The sequence below is a fragment of the Hyperolius riggenbachi genome, chromosome 5 (assembly GCF_040937935.1).
Source record: "Hyperolius riggenbachi isolate aHypRig1 chromosome 5, aHypRig1.pri, whole genome shotgun sequence".
NCBI classification, from domain to species: domain Eukaryota; kingdom Metazoa; phylum Chordata; class Amphibia; order Anura; family Hyperoliidae; genus Hyperolius; species Hyperolius riggenbachi.
Window position 1 is genome coordinate 32,490,480 of NC_090650.1, and position 23,149 is coordinate 32,513,628.

The 23,149-nt window shown below is 46.9% G+C and overlaps 1 protein-coding gene across 3 annotated transcripts; it reads left to right on the plus strand.

The window, feature by feature from the left end:
- Positions 1 to 1,912: 1,912 nt before the first annotated feature.
- On the plus strand, positions 1,913 to 23,149 carry LOC137518097 (zinc finger protein 814-like). 3 transcript variants are annotated; one of them, XM_068235417.1, is made up of 4 exons: positions 1,913 to 2,230; positions 10,461 to 10,587; positions 13,853 to 13,978; positions 17,677 to 23,149. In XM_068235417.1, the coding sequence occupies exons 1-4, from the start codon at positions 2,228 to 2,230 to the stop codon at positions 20,727 to 20,729; spliced, it is 3,309 nt and encodes a 1,102-aa protein (XP_068091518.1). In that variant the 5' UTR covers positions 1,913 to 2,227; the 3' UTR covers positions 20,730 to 23,149. The 3 variants fall into 3 exon arrangements, with proteins under 3 accessions (XP_068091518.1, XP_068091516.1, XP_068091517.1); XM_068235415.1 differs by lacking the exon at positions 1,913 to 2,230 and having other exon boundaries at positions 10,446 to 10,587; XM_068235416.1 differs by lacking the exon at positions 1,913 to 2,230 and having other exon boundaries at positions 10,446 to 10,587; positions 13,853 to 13,972.

The following is a 23,149-nucleotide window of genomic DNA, read 5'->3' on the forward strand; positions in this document are numbered from 1 at the left end:
GCTATAGTATTATTTGTTTTGTTTCTACTCAATAAAAATTTCCATACATACAGAATAAGAGCAGATACTGAGAATTACACCCGGCATACAGGACAAGACGTGCTACTGTGCAGCCTCCATACATACAGAATAAGAGCAGATACTGAGAATTACACCCGGCATACAGGACAAGACGTGCTACTGTGCAGCCTCCATACATACAGAATAAGAGCAGATACTGAGAATTACACCCAGTATACAGACAAGAGAAGTGCTACTGTGCAGCCTCCATACATACAGAATAAGAGCAGACACTGAGAACTACACCCGGCATACAGGACAAGAGAAGTGCTACTGTGCAGCCTCCATACATACAGAATAAGAACTGATACTTATTTAGTTCTGTATTTATATAACGCCATCTTCTGCAGCGCTGTAAAGAGTATGTTGTCTTGCCACTTTACCGTCCCTTAGAGGGGGTCACAACCTGAAACTGAGGATTACATCCAACATGCAGGACAGGATTCCTGTGCAGCCTCCATACATACAGAATAGGAGCAAATACAGAGAATAATGACACACAGGACAGGAGAAGCAAGTGCTGTAAAAACAGCACCTGAGTTTTGGGTGCAGCCGGCACCACCATAGGCCGTAGTAGGATTTATGGCTATAGCGGGCAGCACGGTGGTGGAGTGGTCAGCGCTCTCACCTTGCATCACTGGGTCCCCAGTTCGAATCCCAGCCAAGTCAACATCTGCAAAGAATTTGTTCCCACATCCCAAAAACATGCAGATAAGTTAGTTGGCTTCCCAAATTGGCCCTAGACTAAAATATAAATTGCACTATCTACATAGACATATGACTATGGTAGAGACTATAGATTGTGAGCTCCTTTGAGGGTCAGTTAGTGACAAGACTATATATACTCTGTACAGTGCTGCGAAAGATGTCCGCGCTATATAAATACTAAATAATAATAGATCAGTGAGTAAATTGGGCACCGTCAAAAAACAGAGCACAAATTACTCTAGAAACACTGTAATACGTCCGCCGGCAATAGGTAGAAGCCGAATTACATCTTTCCCCCACTATCCATGGCAGAATAGTAAATAGCACCGCCGGGACTTATGCAGGAGCAGGGCGAGCCTAATATCAGCTATGTATGGCAGGAGAAGTGCTGTTCATGTTACCTGCAATTAGTAGAGGACTGCAGGGTGAGAAAAAAGTCCTGGTGTCTTTAGCTGCTGTCTATAGCTCCCAACTGCCCCTCTTTATTTGTCCCTTTCAGTACTTTGTCCCTCTTTCTATATATACATATTTCTCAACTAAAAAATTTGTTTGATCGACACTAAACTTTATTTCCATCCTTTTAAATTAATGTATTACTAATTCTAAAATGTTAATATGAAGGGAAATGAACCAGGATGGAAAGGATCAGTGTGGATTGCATCATAAAACATTTTTCTTGTGAAGTCTTTAGGTATGTGTGAATAGGGCGTGATCAGGGGCCACTTGCATCCCTCATTTCAAAAAGTTGAGGTGTGGTTGTCATCATCATGTGTTCAGACTGTGGGTCCCTAGCTGGTGCAGCACTGTGCACCTATGAGGCAACAACAGACTTTACAATCACCCTATGTGATCAGAAATCAGGAAGAGTCCTAAACAGGACTATTAAATGCAGATAGAAATTAGTTAAACAACATAATATCAGAAGTTGCCTGTCTAAACTGTACCTCCCTAGTCCCTACACTGTCACTACTCACTACTATAACAACATGGCCGCCGGGGGCTGGCCTTTTATAGGTGAGGGGAGTGGCCCGGGAGGTGATCCCAGGACGGATTGGACGTCCTGTACCACCTGACTGCGCAGTAATGAATGGCCCTGTGGGAAACATGGTTCGGCCGCGACGTAGCTCCGCCCCTGGCTGTTTCTTGCGTCGCCTCCTCTAACTTGCTGCGGCTGCTCTGCGTAGTGCAGCACAATCAGATGGTACGCCAGACCACCCTCTTCCGCCGCTTTTCTTAACCCGCAGTCTCCGGTATATCCCGCCGCCCCGCTCTGTCTTCCGCCGCTGCGTGTAAACTTTGAGCAGGGCTACAAGAAAATGCCGCCGATGTCTACAAATACGGATATTGGCGGCCATTTTGTTGTAGCCCTGCTCTAACTGTACATTCTACACGGAGCAGAGGCAGACCACAGAAGCGGACGGGGCGCGGAAGAGAGACGTCATCGCTGGAGCCCACGAACATGGTGAGTGAGCTGCGGCCGCCGTCTGCGCATTACACTGGGTTACTTTGTTACCTATACTGGGGAAGCCTATGCTTGTTGCATACACCTGACTTCCTATACTGGGGACGCCTATGTTTTGCTACCTGCACCTGACTTCCTATACTGGGGGCGCCTATGCTTGACTACATGCACCTGACTTCCTATACTGGGGACGCCTATGCTTGGCTACCTACACCTGACTTCCTATACTGGGGACGCCTATGCTTGGCTACCTACACCCGACTTCCTATACTGGGGACGCCTATGCTTGGCTACCTACACCCGACTTCCTATACTGGGGACGCCTATGCTTGGCTACCTACACCCGACTTCCTATACTGGGGACGCCTATGCTTGGCTACCTACACCCGACTTCCTATACTGGGGACGCCTATGCTTGGCTACCTACACCCGACTTCCTATACTGGGGACGCCTATGCTTGGCTACCTACACCTGACTTCCTATACTGGGGACGCCTATGCTTGGCTACCTACACCTGACTTCTTATACTGGGGACGCCTATGCTTGGCTACCTACACCTGACTTCCTATACTGGGGACGCCTATGCTTGGCTACCTACACCCGACTTCCTATACTGGGGACGCCTATGCTTGGCTACCTACACCCGACTTCCTATACTGGGGACGCCTATGCTTGGCTACCTACACCCGACTTCCTATACTGGGGACGCCTATGCTTGGCTACCTACACCCGACTTCCTATACTGGGGACGCCTATGCTTGGCTACCTACACCCGACTTCCTATACTGGGGACGCCTATGCTTGGCTACCTACACCCGACTTCCTATACTGGGGACGCCTATGCTTGGCTACCTACACCCGACTTCCTATACTGGGGACGCCTATGCTTGGCTACCTACACCCGACTTTCTATACTGGGGACGCCTATGCTTGGCTACCTACACCCGACTTCCTATACTGGGGACGCCTATGCTTGGCTACCTACACCCGACTTCCTATACTGGGGATGCCTATGCTTGGCTACCTACACCCGACTTCCTATACTGGGGACGCCTATGCTTGGCTACCTACGATGATCAGACGTTCCGTTTTAGCCAGGACACGTCCCGGATTCGGGGTCCCCTGTCCCGGGCTGCAATGAGTCCTGGGTAACAGCACACTTTTGGCTTTGGGACGTCCCAACTGCAGGACTCTGGCTACTGTTTTATCATCTACCCCCAGTGTGTTGCCAGGCCCACCCTCCAATCAGCGTGGCCACCCTGTTGCCTCAGTTCAGCCCCCAGCATGCTGCTCTTCCCACTCTCCAATCGGCCTGCCTCCTGGCTGCATCAGTCCCTCCCCAGCACAGCGTCCTGGCCACATCAGCCATGCCCTCAGCATGCTGCGTGTGAGCCAGACCCTCCTCTATCCGATCCGCTGCCGTCCACCCCCGCATGCTGCTTGTTTGAGCAGCGGAAGCAGCCGGGTGATGAGGACAGAGTAGAAGAAGGTGGGGGTGCCTGCCTACACCTGACTTCCAGTACTGGGGACGCCTATGCTTGGCTACCTACACCTGACTTCCAGTACTGGGGACGCCTATGCTTGGCTACCTACACCTGACTTCCTGTACTGGGGACGCCTATGCTTGGCTACCTACACCTGACTTCCTGTACTGGGGACGCCTATGCTTGGCTACCTACACCTGACTTCCTGTACTGGGGACGCCTATGCTTGGCTACCTACACCTGACTTCCTGTACTGGGGACGCCTATGCTTGGCTACCTACACCTGACTTCCTGTACTGGGGACGCCTATGCTTGGCTACCTACACCTGACTTCCTGTACTGGGGACGCCTATGCTTGGCTACCTACACCTGACTTCCTGTACTGGGGACGCCTATGCTTGGCTACCTACACCTGACTTCCTGTACTGGGGACGCCTATGCTTGGCTACCTACACCTGACTTCCTGTACTGGGGACGCCTATGCTTGGCTACCTACACCTGACTTCCTGTACTGGGGACGCCTATGCTTGGCTACCTACACCTGACTTCCTGTACTGGGGACGCCTATGCTTGGCTACCTACACCTGACTTCCTGTACTGGGGACGCCTATGCTTGGCTACCTACACCTGACTTCCTGTACTGGGGACGCCTATGCTTGGCTACCTACACCTGACTTCCTGTACTGGGGACGCCTATGCTTGGCTACCTACACCTGACTTCCTGTACTGGGGACGCCTATGCTTGGCTACCTACACCTGACTTCCTGTACTGGGGACGCCTATACTTGGCTACCTACACCTGACTTCCTGTACTGGGGACGCCTATGCTTGGCTACCTACACCTGACTTCCTGTACTGGGGACGCCTATGCTTGGCTACCTACACCTGACTTCCTGTACTGGGGACGCCTATGCTTGGCTACCTACACCTGACTTCCTGTACTGGGGACGCCTATGCTTGGCTACCTACACCTGACTTCCTGTACTGGGGACGCCTATGCTTGGCTACCTACACCTGACTTCCTGTACTGGGGACGCCTATGCTTGGCTACCTACACCTGACTTCCTGTACTGGGGACGCCTATGCTTGGCTACCTACACCTGACTTCCTGTACTGGGGACGCCTATGCTTGGCTACCTACACTTGACTTCCTGTACTGGGGACGCCTATGCTTGGCTACCTACACCTGACTTCCAGTACTGGGGACGCCTATGCTTGGCTACCTACACCTGACTTCCTATACTGGGGACGCCTATGCTTGGCTACCTACACCTGACTTCCTATACAAGAGCGATTTTTCACCTTTCAATGCTCATTCCTTTGATTTGCCAATAGCTTAATCACTACTAATCACAATGAAATGATCTATATCTTTTCTTTTTTTTTCTTCCTAGGGTGGGTTTTTTAAAAAATGTTCACGTGCGCGAGAATGCACACGCAGGAGCGAGCACCCACGCACAGCGGCAGCAGCACTGTCTAACTTATAAAAACGTCCTGAAACCGTTAAGAGGCTCTAGCACAACGTTTTTATAAGTCTGCTCGTCATTAAGTGGTTTCATAGCGATATTTTATTATATGCCTGATCCTTGTTTCATTTCACTCCTGTCCCGATCCCTGCAGTGCTCTGCCACAGCACTTGTAAAGAGCGCTGAACTCAGAGGAGGTGGTGATCTGTTGTACAAAGCATTTCCACCATTGTCTGTATTTAGTACTTTGGATCTCATTCACTCCATAGATCGGATCTGAGCACCAGCAGGACTCCTAAGCTGACCTGGTCTGTCCCATTAGGCTCAATTCACATTGGCATTTTTAGCCAAATGGATCCGGTAAATCTGATCCAGTTTACGCTTCAACGGATCCATAAGGCTTGGTCACGCTGGCAAACGGATCCATGAAAACGGATCTGATCACCGGTTGATTCGGATCCCTTTTCACTCCATTGCCACTCTTGTTGCAGCAGCCGGGTGGGCGAGTGGAGGTTAAAACTTACCCAGTCTTCTGATTTCAATTGCTGCCGGGCAGCTTCTTCCAGGCTTCAGGCTTCTTCCGCCTCAATTGCATTCCACCTCGCGCCATGTGAGTAAAACATGTTTCCTCCTTCTGGGTTGGAGGAGGAAGCAATTTAGGCGAAAGACTGAAGCCTGGAAGAAACCGCCCAGCAGCAATTGAAGTCGGAAGCCTCCCGCTCAGGTATAGCCCGGTTTTCGTCCAAGCCCCCCCACCCCCCAAGACCCCCACCATCCTTTGGATTTTCCCATTAACGTTTTTTTTTCTTCACCAGTGTGAAGAAACGTTCTGTTCTCCCATTGCCCCCAATGCAGTGCTTAATCTTTAGTTTCCAGTCCGTTGGGCTGAGTAGTCGGGGAAAATTGGTGCTGCAGTAAACTTGCGGCCTGCTCAGCGGATCGTGCGGAATGGATCCGTTTGGATGGATGTGAACGGATCCATAGATTAAGATTGGATCCGTTCAAACATCCCATTCGTTAGTACAGTATCCATTCTGTTCCAATCCACGACCGGACTGTTTTTTAATGCAGGTGTCCCATCCGAGAATTAGCTTTCAGCACTAGTATTACAGGATCTGTATACTGGGATGAGTTATTGCACTGTATACCACTTATTACATTGTATTCCAGAACCCGAGATGCTACATTGTGTTGTCATGTTGGTTCTTAGTGGTCACAGACGCCTCTGACTGGTGACACTTGGTGCCCTTATTGCATTGTATCAGAGGAGCTCTGCCGGTGCATGGAAGTGCAGTGTCCAGCTTACTGTGTCCTCGCAGTGCAGGCGCTGAAGAGGGTGAGGAGCTGAGGAACGGCTAGTCCCCACTGATCATGTACCAGGATTATCCAGGGAGTTTTGATAGCTCGCTCCGTGGTAGCAGCAACTCTCCAGGCCAGCCAGAGGGATATCTCCTAGTTACCTCTGTGCACCAGGTGAAGAGGATGCCCATCTGTGTGTCCTATGTGCAGTCCTGTGTGTGCTTTAAAGAGAACCCGAGGTGGGTTTGAAGAATATTATCTGCATACAGAGGCTGGATCTGCCTATACAGCCCAGCCTTTGTTGCTATCCCAAACCCCCCTAAGGTCCCCCTGCACTCTGCAATCCTTCATAAATCACAGCCATGCTGCTGACAAACAGCTTGTCAGAGCTGGCTGTGTTTATCTCTATAGTGTCAGTCTGCTGCTCTCCCCGCCTCCTGCAGAACTCCAGTCCCCGCCTGCATCCCTTCCTTCCCTGCTGATTGGAGGGAAGGGACGGGGGCAGGGACCGAAGCTATGCAGGAGGCGGGGGAGCAGCTGAGACTGACACTACAGATGAAAAAACAAAGCCTCACAGCACGTCTGTGATTTATGAGGGATTGCAGAGTGCAGGGGGACCTTAGTGGGGTTTGGGATAGCAACAGAGGCTGGGCTGTATAGGCAGATCCAGCCTCTGTATGCAGAAAACATTCTTTAAACACACCTCGGGTTCTCTTTAAACACGGCTTTGTAGTAATATTCCATCCAGCTATAAGCAGCACTGCTCTGAAGGACCATAAGCAGCCTGAATTATTATCACTTTAACCACTTCACCCCAAAGGCGTTTTTACCCTAATGGACAAGAGCGATTTTTCCACTTTCAGTGCTCCTCCCTTTCATTTGGCAATAGCTTAATCACTACTAATCACAATGAAATGATCTATATCTTTTCTTTTTTTTTTCTACCACCAATCGGACTTCTTGGGGTTGATATTTGTTTTCAGTAATTACTTTATTTTCTATGCATTTTAAAGGAAAAATGAAAAAATAAACTTTCTCCCATTTTCACCCCCTATAGTTTTAATATAAACCCTGCTAGTATGCATAAAACCCACACATTATATCTGCCTATTTGTTCTGGTTATCACAAGATGTTAATTATGTTCCTAGTAGTAGTACAAAGTATGGTGACAATATAGTATTTGGAAATAAAGGTGTCTTCATTTTTTTTATTTTTGTGGTGTTTTTTTTTTCACTATTTTCACGTGCACAGCAGTAGCAACACTGTCTGACTTATAAAAACGTCAGAGAGCCCTTACGAGGCTCTAGCAAGACGTTTGTATAAGTCAGGTTGTCATAAAGTGGTTAAAGGGTTCTGAGCAGCTCCTGCTTTCAAATAGCTGAAATGGCTGCCATGTTTGAGAAGATAACTCCCTCTGCTCCCTTTTCACTGCAGTAAAGCAGCCCATACACTCAGCCGATTTTCTGGCCGACCGATCGATCCCGATCGATCAATCGATTGCAAATCGGTTGGCCAATCGACCGATCGACGGCCGATTTCGATCGATTCCGATGGATTTCCATCGAACTTGCAGGGTGGAAAATTTAGGTCGATCTGATGAGATTGCTTATCAGTTTGCATTGGCCTTAATGGAAATCTGATGGCAAAAAAATGCCATCAGATCGAATTTCAATAGATTTCAAACTGAAATCTATTGGAATTCTATCCTGGTAAAAAATGTTCTAAAAACGCATCAGATAGATCATCAGATGCATTTCTTATCTATCTGCTGCCAATCTGACGAGTGTATGGGCACCTTTATCCAGCCTTGGTGTGAAGCTCCATAAGTCACTTATCTGATCTCTTTGAAGTACTGTCTTCCCCCTCCTCCCACCTTGCTTGTGGTCAATTAGGCCTGGTGCACACCAAAAACCGCTAGCAAAATGCTAGCAGATTTTGAAACGCTTTTTCTGTAGCGTTTTACCTAGCATTTTGCGATTTTGTGAAGCGTTTTTGGTGTAGTAGAAGCTGTTACTGAACAGCTACTGTAACAAAAAACGCCTGGCAAACCGCTCTGAAGTGCCATTTTTCAGAGCGGTTTGCGGTTTTCCTATACTTAACATTGAGGCAGAAACGCCTCCGCAATTCAAAATCTGCAGCAGCCCGGGAGTATGCGTTTCTGCAAAACGCCTCCCGCTCTGGTGTGCACCAGCCCATTGAAATACATTACCCTAGCGGATCGCAAACCGCAGCAGAACCGCTCTGGTGTGCACTAGGCCTTAGTCCTTATCAACCTTGGTACAGTTAAGCCTCGTACACGCTGTACTACAGGGAACGACGGGTCCGTCAGACCCTCCCGCTGGGCGGGCATTCCAGCGACAGTACAGCGTGTGTACAGTCTGTCAGGCAGACTGATAAGGCTGTTTCATTCAGAAACAGCCTTATCAGTCTGCAGACAGACTGTACACAGGCTGTACTGTCGCTGGAACGCCCGCCCAGCGGAAGGGTCTGACGGACCCGTCGTTCCCTGTAGTACAGCGTGTGTACGAGGCTTAACTGTACCAAGGTTGACAAGACTCTAATTGACCACACCTGACTTACTATACTGGGTTCTCCTATGCTTGGCTACCTATATTGAGGGCACCTATGCCTGGCTTACCTATACTGAGGGCACCTACACCTGGCTTCCTATACTCAGGGCACCTATGCTTGGCTACCTATACTCAGGGCACCTATGCTTGGCTACCTATACTGAGGGCACCTACAGCTGGCTACCTATACTGAGGGTACCTACACCTGACTTTCTTTACTAGGGGCACCTATACCTGGCTAACTATCTATACTGAGTCTGAGTCCTGTTTTGGGCTGGCGCATATGTGACGCCCTGTTGCCATAGAGACGCGACGCTGGAATCGGCGATTGAGTTTCAAGTTGCCCGGCGCCCGCTCACAACTCTGCAGGGAGGGAAAGAGGAATATGGCCGCCAGTTGGCGGGACGGAGATCCGGTGGACGCTGGCTTTATCTGGCCTGCAGGCTGTAGTTTGCCCAGTTCTGGTCTAGACCCATGGAGAAGTGACTGTTTGACCTCAGTTCTGACCCGCTATAGAAGAGAAAGCCCTTTGTGACAGCAGAGCTAATACGCTACTGATTGATGGACTGCGGGATGCCAAAGTTGGCATTTTGCAGCAGGACTGGATCTTTGCCTGGCAAGATCTGTATATGAATAAAGGCATGGCCGAAATTGTTGGCACCTCTCAAGAAAATCAAGTGTTTCTCACAGAAATGTATTGCAGTGACACGTTTTGCTATACACAAGTTTATTCCTTTTGTGTGTATTGGAACAAAACAAAAAAAGGGAGTTAAAAAGCATATTGGACATAATGTCACACAAAACTCCAAAAATGGGCACATATTTCCAATAAAAATGTTATTGAAGGACAACACATATTTTGCATGTTACTGCAATACTTTTCTGTTAAAAATACTTGATTTTCTTGAAAAATTTCTCGGGTTCCAACATTTTTGACCACTATTGTATCTCTGATCTCCAGAAGTTATTATCTTTGGTCTGAGTAACTGACAGTCTGTGGATGAGGTGACACTCGGGTAAGGTAAGAGGTAAGATCAGGGTAGCTGACCAATAGCCCTCTCTGGGTTTATAGCTGTGAATTGTGTCGGGCTGCGTGGTGGCGTAGTGGGTGTCTGCGTGGGTTTCCTCCGGGCACTCCGGTCTCCTCCCACAATCCAAAAACACAGATAAGTTAATTGGCTTCCCCCTAAAAAAAAATGGCCCTAGACTACACGATACATACACTACAGGATATAGACATATGACTATGGTAGGGATTAGATTGTGAGCTCCTCTGAGTGACAGTTAGTGACAAGACAATATACTCTGTACAGCGCTGCGGAAGATGTCAGCGCTATATAAATACTAAGTTATAAAAAAAATAGTAATAGTTTCCTGGTTATGATGCAGAGTTCATGTTGTTCTTCCAGGCGGAGGTAACATTTGATGATGTGGCCATCTATTTCACGGAGGAGGAGTGGGACATCTTACTGGAAGATCAGAAGACCCTCTACAAGGAAGTGATGAACAACAACTACAAGATGATCCTCTCTCTAAGTGAGTATCCACTTCTCCCCCTCTCATCTGCCCCCAACCTATTACCACCTATGGCTCCAGATGTCTTCTGCTAAGGACTCCATCTAGGCAGGAATTCTCCACCATAAAGAATTCTGGGTGAAAGTAAACTGTCTCTTGGATAAATGAGAGTTCCATCATAAACCTTTATGCCAGTTGATCCTACCATTGCTACTGAGTGCAGAGGAGCTTCTCCAACAACACATGCTAACACACACACACTCTTAAGGGGCCCATACATTCAGCCGATTTTCTGGCCGACCGATCGATCCCGATCGATCGATCGATTGCAAATCGGTTGGTCAATCGACCGATCGATGGCCGATTTCGATGGATTTCCATCAAACTTGCAGGGTGGAAAATTTAGGTCGATCTGATGAGATTGCTTATCAGTTTGCATTGGCCTTAATGGAAATCTGATGGCAAAAAAATGCCATCAGATCGAATTCCAATAGATTTCAAACTGAAATCTATTGGAATTCTATCCTGGTAAAAAATGTTCTAAAAACGCATCAGATAGATCATCAGATGCATTTCTTATCTATCTGCTGCCAATCTGATGAGTGTATGGGCACCTTTACTCCATGCCCTACAGCTCCTGGAGGCAGCTAACAGCAGGGGGGTACAACCACTAGAATTGCTGCACCCGTTAAACAGCAAGGAACAGTGAGTGTACGCTCAATTAAAGAGGCCCTGTAGTGGCATAATAGAATGCAGTCAATTATTCAGGGTACCCACTTTTACGGTAATTTCCCTTTTTTTTAGCATCAGTATAGTTGTATCAGTATCCAGATTCCTCAAATTAGGAGTCCTGGTACCTATGAGATGAAGGGAACCCATGAGCCAAATGGTGGTGTATTAGTGTCAGGAATCGGCCCCATGGAACACCTGCAGAGACAGTGCCTGACAGGGCTTAACCAAGGAAGTGCAGCATTATTTAAAGGGAAACTTAACTGAGAGGTATATGGATGTTTCCTTTTATACAATACTAGTTGCCTGGCAGTCCTGCTGATCTCTTTGGCTGCAGTAGTGGCTGAATCACACACCTGAAACAAGCATGCAGCTAATCCAGTCATACTTCAGTCAGAGCACCTGATCTGCATGCTTGTTGAGGGGCTGTGGCTGAAAGTATAAGAGACGCAGGATCAGCAGGAGAGTCAGGCAACTGGTATTATTTTAAAAGGAAAAATTCATATCCCTCTCAGTTTAGGTTCCATTTAAGCTAAAGCAAGGCTGCCGCCCTCAACCACACTCTGCAAGACTCGCCACCATTAGCAGTCGTCTGTGACGATACTGCTAGACACCATACACACACACAGATTTCCAGGGATGTGGAGTCCGTACAAAAATAGTCCCACTCATCAGTTTATGCAACCACCGACTCCAGGTACCCAAACATTTCTTCGACTCCTCAACTCCACTGCTCTGCCGAGTCCTGCACTAAAGGAGATCTGTCTATGGCAATTAGGACAATTTCATGCACTGCTGTCGAGCTGCACACACTCAAGGTGGCGATCACGTACCCTGGATCAGCCACAGGCTTTAGGCCAAACTACGGGAACACCACCCACAAACAATGCAATCTCACACAGAAGCAATGAACAATCCGTGCATACAATCTCATACTGACCTGTAACACAATACACTGTAGTCTCTAGGAGATGTAAATTATCTTACTTATTAAAAAAGTATTTATTATCCCTAAAAGTGTAACAAATGCTGAAAGAATAAATACAAAAAATATTTACAAAAAAAGTAAAAATTGCAAAGACACGAAAGATGCTTATAAAATAAAATGGAACAAAATAGAAATAAACGTTACGTTTTATGCGCCGGATGGAGCCAGCGGCTCGATGCCGGCGCATCCCCGCTCGTCCCCGCCGGCGCTTCCATATCACCGCTCTATTCCCTGCCATTTTCCGCCGGCGGGGAATGAGCGGGCACGGATCGAGCGGCTTGATTGGGCCAGCTGAATATTAACAGCTGACCGGATCAGCTGGTCGATACACGGTACAGAAACGTACTGTGTATCCCCAGCATAAGGCTGGGTTCACACTGGGACGTTGTGATGCGGCGTTAAAGTCGCAATGCAGTATTACAATGCAAAAGAGAACGTATTAATGTTGCGTTCCCATCGCACTTTTCATTGTCTGTATGCTTCAGTGTACCTATTAAGCTTAATTTGTTAATAAAATTCCTTTCCAATGTTTTGGCTCCAATCATCTGCAGAGGTAAGATGCCTCTTTTTTTTAATTTTTTTAGTTATACAAAGTATATAGTACCTTATAATACACACAGGGGGCCTCCAAAAAACCCTGTTTACGCATCAGAAACACTTCCTATATGTATATATTGCTGTATATTGGTATGAAGCCCTGCCCTCAGAGTGATGTCACAGCCTAGGTTCTGTTTAGCTATGCAGAATTTTCCTCCCAGTGCACCCTGAGATACCAGCTGTTTTTCTATTCAGCTCAGAACACAACCATTCTGCAGAGCTGCACCTGACAGCACTAAAAATGTCGCCACCTGTGATGTCAGAATGTACTTCAGGGAGAGGAAAGCTTTTACAATGGGCAAATGCTGACTAAACCAAATGATTATTGTAAAAATTAAGAAATTTTATGCATTGTTCTCACCAGAGTTCCTCTTTAATCCTTTAGCCTTCATGTTAAAGAAACTCTGTACCAAAAAAAATAATAATAATAATAAAAAAAAAAGTGCCCCAGGTGGGGATACTTACCTCGGTAGGGGGAAGCCTCTGGATCCTATCGAGGCTTCCCACATCCTCCTCCATCCCACGGTGGTCTCGCTGGGCCCTTCCGAAACCACAGCCGACAATTTGTCGTGCTATGGCGCAGTAGCGTCTGCAATACTTACCTTCCCCGGCTCCAGCGCAGACGCAATGGCGGCTCGTTGATGGGCTAAGGTGGATATAGCTGACCCCAATCGGGTCCGCTCTGCAGTGCCGGCGACTTTAGAGTGAACCCGACTGGGATCAGCCATTTCCACCTGATCTCGAGCCGAGAGCTGCTACTGCGCTGCAGCCGGGGAAGGTAAATATTTACATGGCCACCGTTCGGAGGGGCACAGCGAGACCACTGTGGGATGGAGGGCGGGGGAAGCCTCGAATAGGATCCAGAGGCTAAGGATCCCGAGGTAAGTTCCCCCCCGGGCACTTTTTTCTGTTACAGGTTTTCTTTCAGATAAATGTGCTGCATCATGTGAGCTTTTCTTCTTCTTCCCACAGACCAGCCGGACATCATATCGAATATAGAACTGGGAAATGAGCCGTACATCCCCTCCCCCAGATCCAGAGATTGCTTTCCAGGGGAGTGTCCAGCGACCTCTTCCATGTACACAGGCGGAGGTGAGGGTGTGTATAATATAATGAACCAGTCATGTCTGGAATACCTGTTATTCCTTTGGCTATGGGGCTGCCATGCACTACTCCTCTACTCTCCATCCTGCTGCATTACATCTCTAGAGCCAGAGGAGAGAATACGTATAATTGGATTGTGTATTTGTGTGTGGACTTTCCATCACTCCCTTTTATCAGGGCAGTCAAATACTCAGTGGGCTGAAATGAGAATTGGGACCAAGTCACGGGCCACCTCCCTGCCTTATACAGATCACTGATGTCTAGTGACCTCTCTCCCTGCCTTATACAGATCCCTGGTGTCTAGTGACCTCTCTCCCTCCCTTATACAGCTCACTGGTGTCTAGTGACCTCTCTCCCTCCCTTATACAACTCCCTGGTGTCTAGTGACCTCTCTCCCTCCCTTATACAGCTCCCTGGTGTCTAGTGACCTCTCTCCCTGCCTTATACAGATCACTGATGTCTAGTGACCTCTCTCCCTCCCTTATACAGCTCCCTGGTGTCTAGTGACCTCTCTCCCTGCCTTATACAGATCCCTGGTGTCTAGTGACCTCTCTCCCTCCCTGCCTTATACAGATCACTGATGTCTAGTGACCTCTCTCCCTCCCTTATACAGCTCCCTGGTGTCTAGTGACCTCTCTCCCTCCCTTATACAACTCCCTGGTGTCTAGTGACCTCTCTCCCTGCCTTATACAGATCCCTGGTGTCTAGTGACCTCTCTCCCTCCCTTATACAGCTCACTGGTGTCTAGTGACCTCTCTCCCTCCCTTATACAGCTCACTGGTGTCTAGTGACCTCTCTCCCTCCCTTATACAACTCCCTGGTGTCTAGTGACCTCTCTCCCTGCCTTATACAGATCCCTGGTGTCTAGTGACCTCTCTCCCTGCCTTATACAGCTCACTGGTGTCTAGTGACCTCTCTCCCTCCCTTATACAACTCCCTGGTGTCTAGTGACCTCTCTCCCTGCCTTATACAGCTCACTGGTGTCTAGTGACCTCTCTCCCTCCCTTATACAGCTCCCTGGTGTCTAGTGACCTCTCTCCCTCCCTTATACAGCTCCCTGGTGTCTAGTGACCTCTCTCCCTCCCTTATACAGCTCACTGGTGTCTAGTGACCTCTCTCCCTCCCTTATACAGATCCCTGGTGTCTAGTGACCTCTCTCCCTCCCTTATACAGCTCACTGGTGTCTAGTGACCTCTCTCCCTCCCTTATACAGCTCACTGGTGTCTAGTGACCTCTCTCCCTCCCTTATACAGCTCACTGGTGTCTAGTGACCTCTCTCCCTCCCTTATACAGCTCACTGGTGTCTAGTGACCTCTCTCCCTCCCTTATACAGCTCACTGGTGTCTAGTGACCTCTCTCCCTCCCTTATACAGCTCCCTGGTGTCTAGTGACCTCTCTCCCTCCCTTATACAGCTCCCTGGTGTCTAGTGACCTCTCTCCCTGCCTTATACAGCTCACTGGTGTCTAGTGACCTCTCTCCCTCCCTTATACAACTCCCTGGTGTCTAGTGACCTCTCTCACTGCCTTATACATATCCCTGGTGTCTAGTGACCTCTCTCCCTCCCTTATACAGCTCCCTGGTTTCTGGTGACCTCTCTCCCTCTCTTACACATATCCCTGGTGTCTAATGACCCCTCTCACTGCCGTATACAGCTCCCTGGTGTCTAGAGACCTGTGTCCCTCCCTTATACAGATTCCTGGTGTCTTGTGCCCCCCCCCCCCCCTTCCTCCCCTGTACAGTTCCCTTGTGTCTAGAGTATGCCTCCCTCATATACTTCCCTGGTGTCGAGGGGTCCACCCTCCCTCCCCTATACAGTTCTCTGGTGTCCAGTGCCCCCCTCCTTTTTGCTTCTGTGTATATCTTTCCACCTCTAGAGCCAGAGGTGACATTGTGCATAATATAGTGAATTACTCGTGTGTGGACTGTCATTCACTTGCGGATAGGCACAAGTCAGAATACATACATGTTTTAAAGGTTTTATCAATTCATAAGAAGGAGCCAGTGGAAAGTGTTTGGTATTACTAACACTGTTACTGGAACAGGCCTTTCCTCCAAATGATGGAAGAGAGAGGAGGAAACTGGCCAGACAGGTTATCAAGAGCCCAGAAGCAGTGACCAGAATTTATGGCAGAGTTGTTGTTGTGTGCATGTGACAACAGTATCACAAGTACTCCACCGATCTGGCTTATAAGGGTGGGGTGCTAGAAAAAAAATCTTCAAGAAAGGTCACATTAAGCCTTTGTTTAGCTTTGTAAAAAAAATACATGCTGACAATATTGAGGCCTAAAGGAAACGACTTTTATAATCAGATGAGTCCAGGGGCCATATGCAATTCCCTTTTTCTCCTAGGTGAAAGTATTCTGGTGATGGACAAGGCTAAATGCACACGTACGCAATTAAGGGAACGAGTTCATTGCAGAGTATAAAAGTGAAAGTTTGGATGGGGGCAGCTCAATCCAAAAAATGGAAATAGAGGGTCAGAGGGGCTACTTACCAAAGTGAATTGCATGTTAGTTATCCTGTATAATGTATAGGAGCTGGTGCCACGTGTTTCTTTTTTTTTTTTCCGCTCAGTTATGGAAAAAAAATGAAAACTCATAAAAATTGCTTGGGTCTATACATTAAGAAATTGTGGCTGGATAGAGTACTGGTTAAGGGCTCTGCCTTTGACATGGGAGACCAGGGTTGAAATCCAGGCTATGTCAGTACCTATTCAGTAAGGAGTTCAAGGCAAGACTCCCTAACACTGCAGGGTGGCCTCCTGAGCGCGTCCCAGTGGCTGCAGCTCTTGAGCGCTTTGAGTCCAACAGGAGAAAAGCGCTATACAAATGTTCGGATTATTATTATTATTAGAAATTGACACTCCACCCTATACTGTTTAATTTTCATTACTAATCGATCAGTTAAAAACCCACCATTCCCAATCGACTTATATTGATAAAAAAAATTAAAATTTGATTGAATTTTATTAAATTGATGTAAAATTGGATCACTTTATTGTATCGTGTGTTTCCACCTTAAAACTGCTACATAGGAAATAATTCATTTACAATGCATTGTACTTTGGGCAAATGTGTATCTTATACAGTTTTCTTCGCCATGCAAGCTAATGGGAAGTGGAAAATAAAAATCAGATACTTACTTAAGGAGAGCCTTCCCACTCTTCTCACAGTCCCTGCATTCTAGCACTGTCACCCCCATTACAGTATTTGACTGATCGTTGGAATACTGCTCTCTGCTGCCGCAGGAGGCTTCAGATGTCTTTGGGAGTTTGAATGCTTCTAAAAATGGGCGGCTCTGTAATGCACCTGCGTAAACACCCTCACTCGGGCATGCTTAGTACAAATGGGGTGACATTCCTGGAACGTGGGATTGTTGAAAGGAGCGGGAAGGCTCTATAGCACACAGAGTCTTCCCTCTCCTTAAGTAAGTGTTTTTTTTTTTCCAATTCCCATTAGCTTTTATTGGTTTAATATACATTCTGTGATATGTCTTTTACTAACTGGAAAAGGACAAGGTGTTTGTTCTTAGTAGTCAAATCAAATCAGATAGCTTTATTGGCATGACCAAGATTCATACAGTTATTGCCAAAGCAAGGGGAAAAGGGGGACATGGAAGGGTGTGGGGTAGGGGAGACAATGGCTAAGCAGTCTGTGGTCACTAAACAGAACTCTTCTTCCTCATCCACCAGGTTCCTGGCAAAGCAAGATGGCAAGATCTGACCGAGCTGTGTGGCAGGAGAGTAATCCCGATATGATGGTGGTGACCAGCCCTGAATCTGAAGTTCAGCTAAAGAGACCTCGAAGATATCCAAGAGTGAACCCCATCAGGTGGATAAAGAAAAGCAAGAAGTCTAAAAGACGTTCCAATCGGATATCGAGGAGGTCTGAACACAGAGAGGACATGCTCAGCACAGATGGAAGGTATAATGCATCCTCCGAGGAGAGAGACTCATCACACTGTGAAGAGAATGTAACCGCAGCTGGGGACAGTAGTGGGGATCTCCCAGTACCACAAATAAATAAAGAGGACTCCTCTACCATGGTAGAGGCAAATGACAGGGCAGTAGAACCATGCAGAGCACACAATGAGGACCCACAAAGAAAAAGTACAAATGATCACTGTACACAGACACTGCATAGAGAATTTGAAAGCAAACCTGATCCAGTGATGACTATAAGCACTTTTGAGGATTCTGTCAGTGCAGCAGAGAACAATGAAGAGACTGCTACCCAGAGTCAAGATAAAAGACACACAAAGGAGCCTACAACAGCTACAGAAATGCCAGATGCAGCTCCTTCAAAACACAGCACAGATTGCATAGTTGAGAAGAATGATGGACAAACGCAAAGCTCTCCAAATGCTGTAGATCCATCTCCTCAGCCAGTGGAATCTGCCAGTGTACTGAAGGAAGTGCAGAAGTTAGATCCGCCCAACGGGGAAAAACATCCAGAACCTGTACCAGAAGCGAATGGAACAAGTTCTGGGTGTGGAGAGATGACCTCGCCGCACAGCAAGGAGAAGCACGTCAAGTTCAGCGATAAGATTACTACATATATGATAGAGCCGCGAGCTGAGGAGGGAATTCGGCTGAGGAGTAAAAGTCTTCCCCCATTTATGAATGTCTATCATGCTAGAAAAATGAGGTCTTTGGTCACACCAGAAAAAGAGAATAAATACAGTATGTTAAAGCTGAATTTCAGGCCTGGAAGTAGGAAGCTAGCTAGAAAAAGATCTGTCCTACATCCTCAACTAGGAGAAAAAAGTCAAGGTGCAAAAAGTCAGACTTCTGTGAAAGGCACCAGGAAGACGGAAGACCGAGAGAAAGGGGAAGACAGCGAGGGGGATTCTCAGCAGAATATGGATAGTAGTGCAGCTAAAGACCCCAAACAATCTTTTTTACTAAAAGAGTCCTTATTAAAAGTGCAACCATATTGTGTCCTGGAGAAAATAGATGCTGAAGCCCACGGAGGCTTGCACAACAAAGAGGATAATAAGCAACAAGAAAATGAGAACCAGGAGAATCTTGCCAGCCAACTGCTACACCTGACTCCAGATGGCCAAAACTTGATTAAATCTTATTCTTGTTCTAATTGTGGTAAATATACTCACTGGACAAGGCTTAACGACCAACAGAAAATCAATGTAGAAAACTCCCTTCCTCACATGTGCAAAAAATGTACCCAGGAAAAAGATAAACATCACACTGAGGCCAGTCCAGACAAAGGTAATGGCGTACAGAGACCACCATCCATTCAATGTGCAGAGAGCTGCACTACACCTGGGGACCTCAGCAGGAGGAGGCCATTGGATTATCTTCCAGAAAGTGCAGACAGGACCCAAACACCCAAGAAGAAGGAAGACAAAGGTGTGAAGGATGAGAAGGTCTCTCCAAGGTCATCAAACTCAGAGAATCATCGTGTCCATCTGAAAGAAAATGCCACCAATCAGAGCGAGATGTTCTCAGAGCCAAATAACGCTGAAAAGAAATCCAACTTATGCAGTCACTGCAGCCATTCTCATTCTCTAGACGATCCTGAACTTCAAGATAGGCTAAGAGCTGTAAATGGAACACCTCCAAGAAGGACTTCCACCAGTGCAGTTTCAGATATGGACAATAAAAGAGAAACGCCAGAGACAAGGAAGTGTTACAAAGTTGTGCAAAGTGGTGACAGTGCTGTCCATGGTCAAAGTGTGGACAGTGCTGTTCAAGATCAAAAACATTCAACTGGTTCCAAATCCATTGAAAGGAACAAACAAGCAGAAAATCGAACCCCAGGGGGGAGTAAGAGCAAAGCGTGTACCAACTGTGGAAAGCAATTTACAAATGGGCAAAAAGGGACACCACTGACTAGCCTCCAGCATAAAAAAGCTGTCAAAAGTGGCTTAATCGCTTCCTCAGATAACCTGAAAAAATTACGTACAAAATCAATAAAAACCATCAATAAAAAACTGGATATGAAGATGTCCTACAAGCATAAAGTGAAAAGGCTTCAGAATGAAGACTTAAGAGATCCCAAGCTGCCCAAAAAGTCCAGAAATAAAGATGAGATGTGCACCAAATGTGGCAAAAGAATGGAACTGCATGTGATGCCAAGCCAAGAGGATCTCGGGGAGGGAGGGAACGATGAGAATAAATGTATTTTGCTTGCAAGGAAAAAACGAAAACGTCCTCTGGAGGGTATGGAGCCTTTCCAGTGCGAAGAGTGTGGCAAAATCTTCACCCGGCACTTTACCCTACTGCAGCATCGCATGATACATACTGGGGAACGTCCTCACACCTGTACAGTATGTGGAAAGACCTTCAGGGATGGAGGCTACCTTGGTGTTCACATGCGGTCCCACACAAAGGAAAAACCATATGTCTGTACTGAATGCGGGAAATGTTTCTCCCAGAGCTCTGCCCTCGGTGTCCATCTCAGAACGCACACTGACGAGCGGCCTTTCCGGTGCAAAGTGTGTGACAAGAGTTTCTCGGACCGTTCTACGCACCGCCATCACCAGAGAATTCACACCGGTGAGAAACCTTATGCCTGTTCTTTCTGCGGAAAAAAATTCACACAACAGCCACACATGAAGCGGCATGAGGCGATTCATACGGGAGACCGACCCTTCAAATGCCTTCTCTGTGGGAAAAGGTTTCTTGACCGAACAAAGCTGAAGAAGCACGGACTTGTTCATGAGAAGAGAGGGGAATGCAAGGAGGAGGAGGAGGAACTTGTCCCAAAAAGGCAGAAAGTCTGAGAAGGTGGGAGAGGTAAATTAATGTACAATAAGTGGAGAAAAGAATGCAAGGATGAAGAACTTGTCCCAAAAAAGGCAGAAAGTCTGAGGTGGGAGGGGTAAATTCATGTACAAGGAGAGGAGGCCTGAGCAGGAGGGAGGAGGCCCTTGCAACCCTGAGGAACCTTGTGTTTTTTGCTGAAGATTTGTTAAGGCACAGACCTGGACAGGTTCATGTAACAAATGTTCCAGAGAAAACAACCAGAGCCTGCAGTAAGCTTATCCACTTTCTGGATAAAATACTCCAAAATACGGGGAACGGATTATTATAGAGCTGCTCAGTAGATGATAAATACTGTACAATGAAATGATTAAACTTCAATAAATTGAACCATTACTTTCCTGATTGAGGTTGGAACAGAAAAACGCTCTAACGTAATGGTGGTTACATGTTTTGTGGAACTCCTTGCTGCATTAGGTCATACAATGCCTAAGACATTGTGACAAAACCTAGTTCTAAAGGTCTATCAGTAAATCTTCTCTGCCAACAGCATGTGTAATTCAGGGAGTTCAGTTCTCCCTTATGCAGTTTTATCCTTTGGAGACACCGGGGTAGGCGCTTCTCCTCAAGCCAAGTGGTCGTATGGTCAACCCTAACTGGTGAATAAACCATTTTATGGGCTCCATCCTACATATCAAAAACTGTATAAAGAATTCACTTCCTTCTCGCTAACAGAAGGACTTTTTTTTTTCCTCCCCTCTGTAAACGCTCCATATGTACCCCCATGGCTCAGCCCTGTCTGTCCGCTGACTAACTTGTTTTGTATTTTATAGATTACTAAAGAAGGCAACGCTTGTAGTGTGCGGTTCTCACATGCAACTGGCACCTGTGTATTTACAGCAATTTTTTTTTATCGCTTGACCCCTGTTGCTAATAAGTGGGGCCGAGTCCTGGGGGATTTTATGCACTTATGTTTTTGTCTCTTGGCCGCTACACTGCTGGTTATAACATGATATGCTGGTGTTAGCGGAACCTCATCTTCCTGCCCCACCTCTGCAGCGTCTAGGTTTGGCTTAATAGCTTCATAAATGGGGTGAACCTCATTCATGGCCATCGGTAAAAGGGACGTGGTGTGACATTACCCAACAACCTGTCTTGTCTTTTGGCCACATGTAGGTTTAGATAAACTCTGAGGACTGTAGAACACCTTGAAAATCTTTGGTATCAGAGCGGCTTGCCACCTTTAGCTGTTGAACTCGAGTTCCTTGTGCTGGTTATGTTATTATGAAGAGGACTGTCTTCTAGAGGCCAGCGCGGGTCCACTTTTTTCAACCTGCATCACCCAGGTACCTGCACCCGACCTGCTTTCTGAGGAAACTTCTACCTGCACCAGACTCACAACCTGCTTTTGGTTTGTCTAATGCAGACATGAAGAGCTGGGGTCAGGGAGCTGTTATGTCGTCCTCTCTTTCTTCATCTGTGACAGTTCTGCACTACCGACATTCTCTTTTGGTTTCCGCTCACATCATACGACGTGATATTATCCAGAGGATGGTGTCGGCATTGACGCACCGCCTGGTGGTGGAGAAGTCTCTTCCATGCTGACATCATCCTCTGGGTTACGATTACATGTGATGGGAAGTCAGAAGAGTATGTTGGGAGAGCAGGACCAACATGGGTGGAGAAAGAGGAAAAACGATCTAGCCAAGTAACTATAACCGCTCCCTGCCACCTACTGTACCCTCAACCCGATCCATAATCCAAAATGGGTACCCAAACCGACCCACATTTCGGGTAACCCACTGGTACCTGACCAGATGCAGGCCTCTTGTCTTCCTTTGTGGAGACCCAGAAAAAAAGCGGCTGTAGCGTTCGGTTGAAGGTGCAGAATCCATCAGAAGCCATATTTTATTCAAGATCAGATGCAATCCCCCCATGGAGAATGAACTCTCGGATATCTCAACCGTCATAACCAACCATCAAGAAAGGGGGAGGATCAACAGCCTCCTAATCAAAATCGGACGATTTGTCTTGAAGCCATTATCTATTTTTCTATAATCGTATGGTCATGGGGTATAGCATGAATGTTTATTAGTTATGAACTGTAATTTATAATGTTTGTTATAATGTATGCATTGGTGCACGGCCTGAGCTGTCACAGTATTAGCAGCACTTGAAGCGGACCCAAATCGAAAAGTGATCATGCCTTGCATAAATTAACAATCAATTTGTTTCATATGAAAGCCTGATTTTTCTAGTTTCATAATCCCAGCATGCAACAGGATATCGTGTTGCATGCTGGGACAACTACTACACGGGCTCCTGGAATCGCAAGTGAAAAGGAAACAGCCGAAAAATCATGAGTGCGTTTACTCTTTGAAAAATGGTGGTATCATGAATTTGATGCAGCAATCCACTTATTAAAATTGTTGAACAACGG

Coding starts and splice junctions, on each gene's coding strand:
- LOC137518097 (XM_068235415.1), top strand. CDS start 10,446: ATGTTGTTCTTCCAGGCGGAGGTAACATTTGATGATGTGGCCATCTAT. Junction 10,588..13,852: donor CAAGATGATCCTCTCTCTAA/GTGAGTATCCAC, acceptor TTCTTCCCACAG/ACCAGCCGGACATCATATCG. Junction 13,979..17,676: donor GTACACAGGCGGAGGTGAGG/GTGTGTATAATA, acceptor CTCATCCACCAG/GTTCCTGGCAAAGCAAGATG.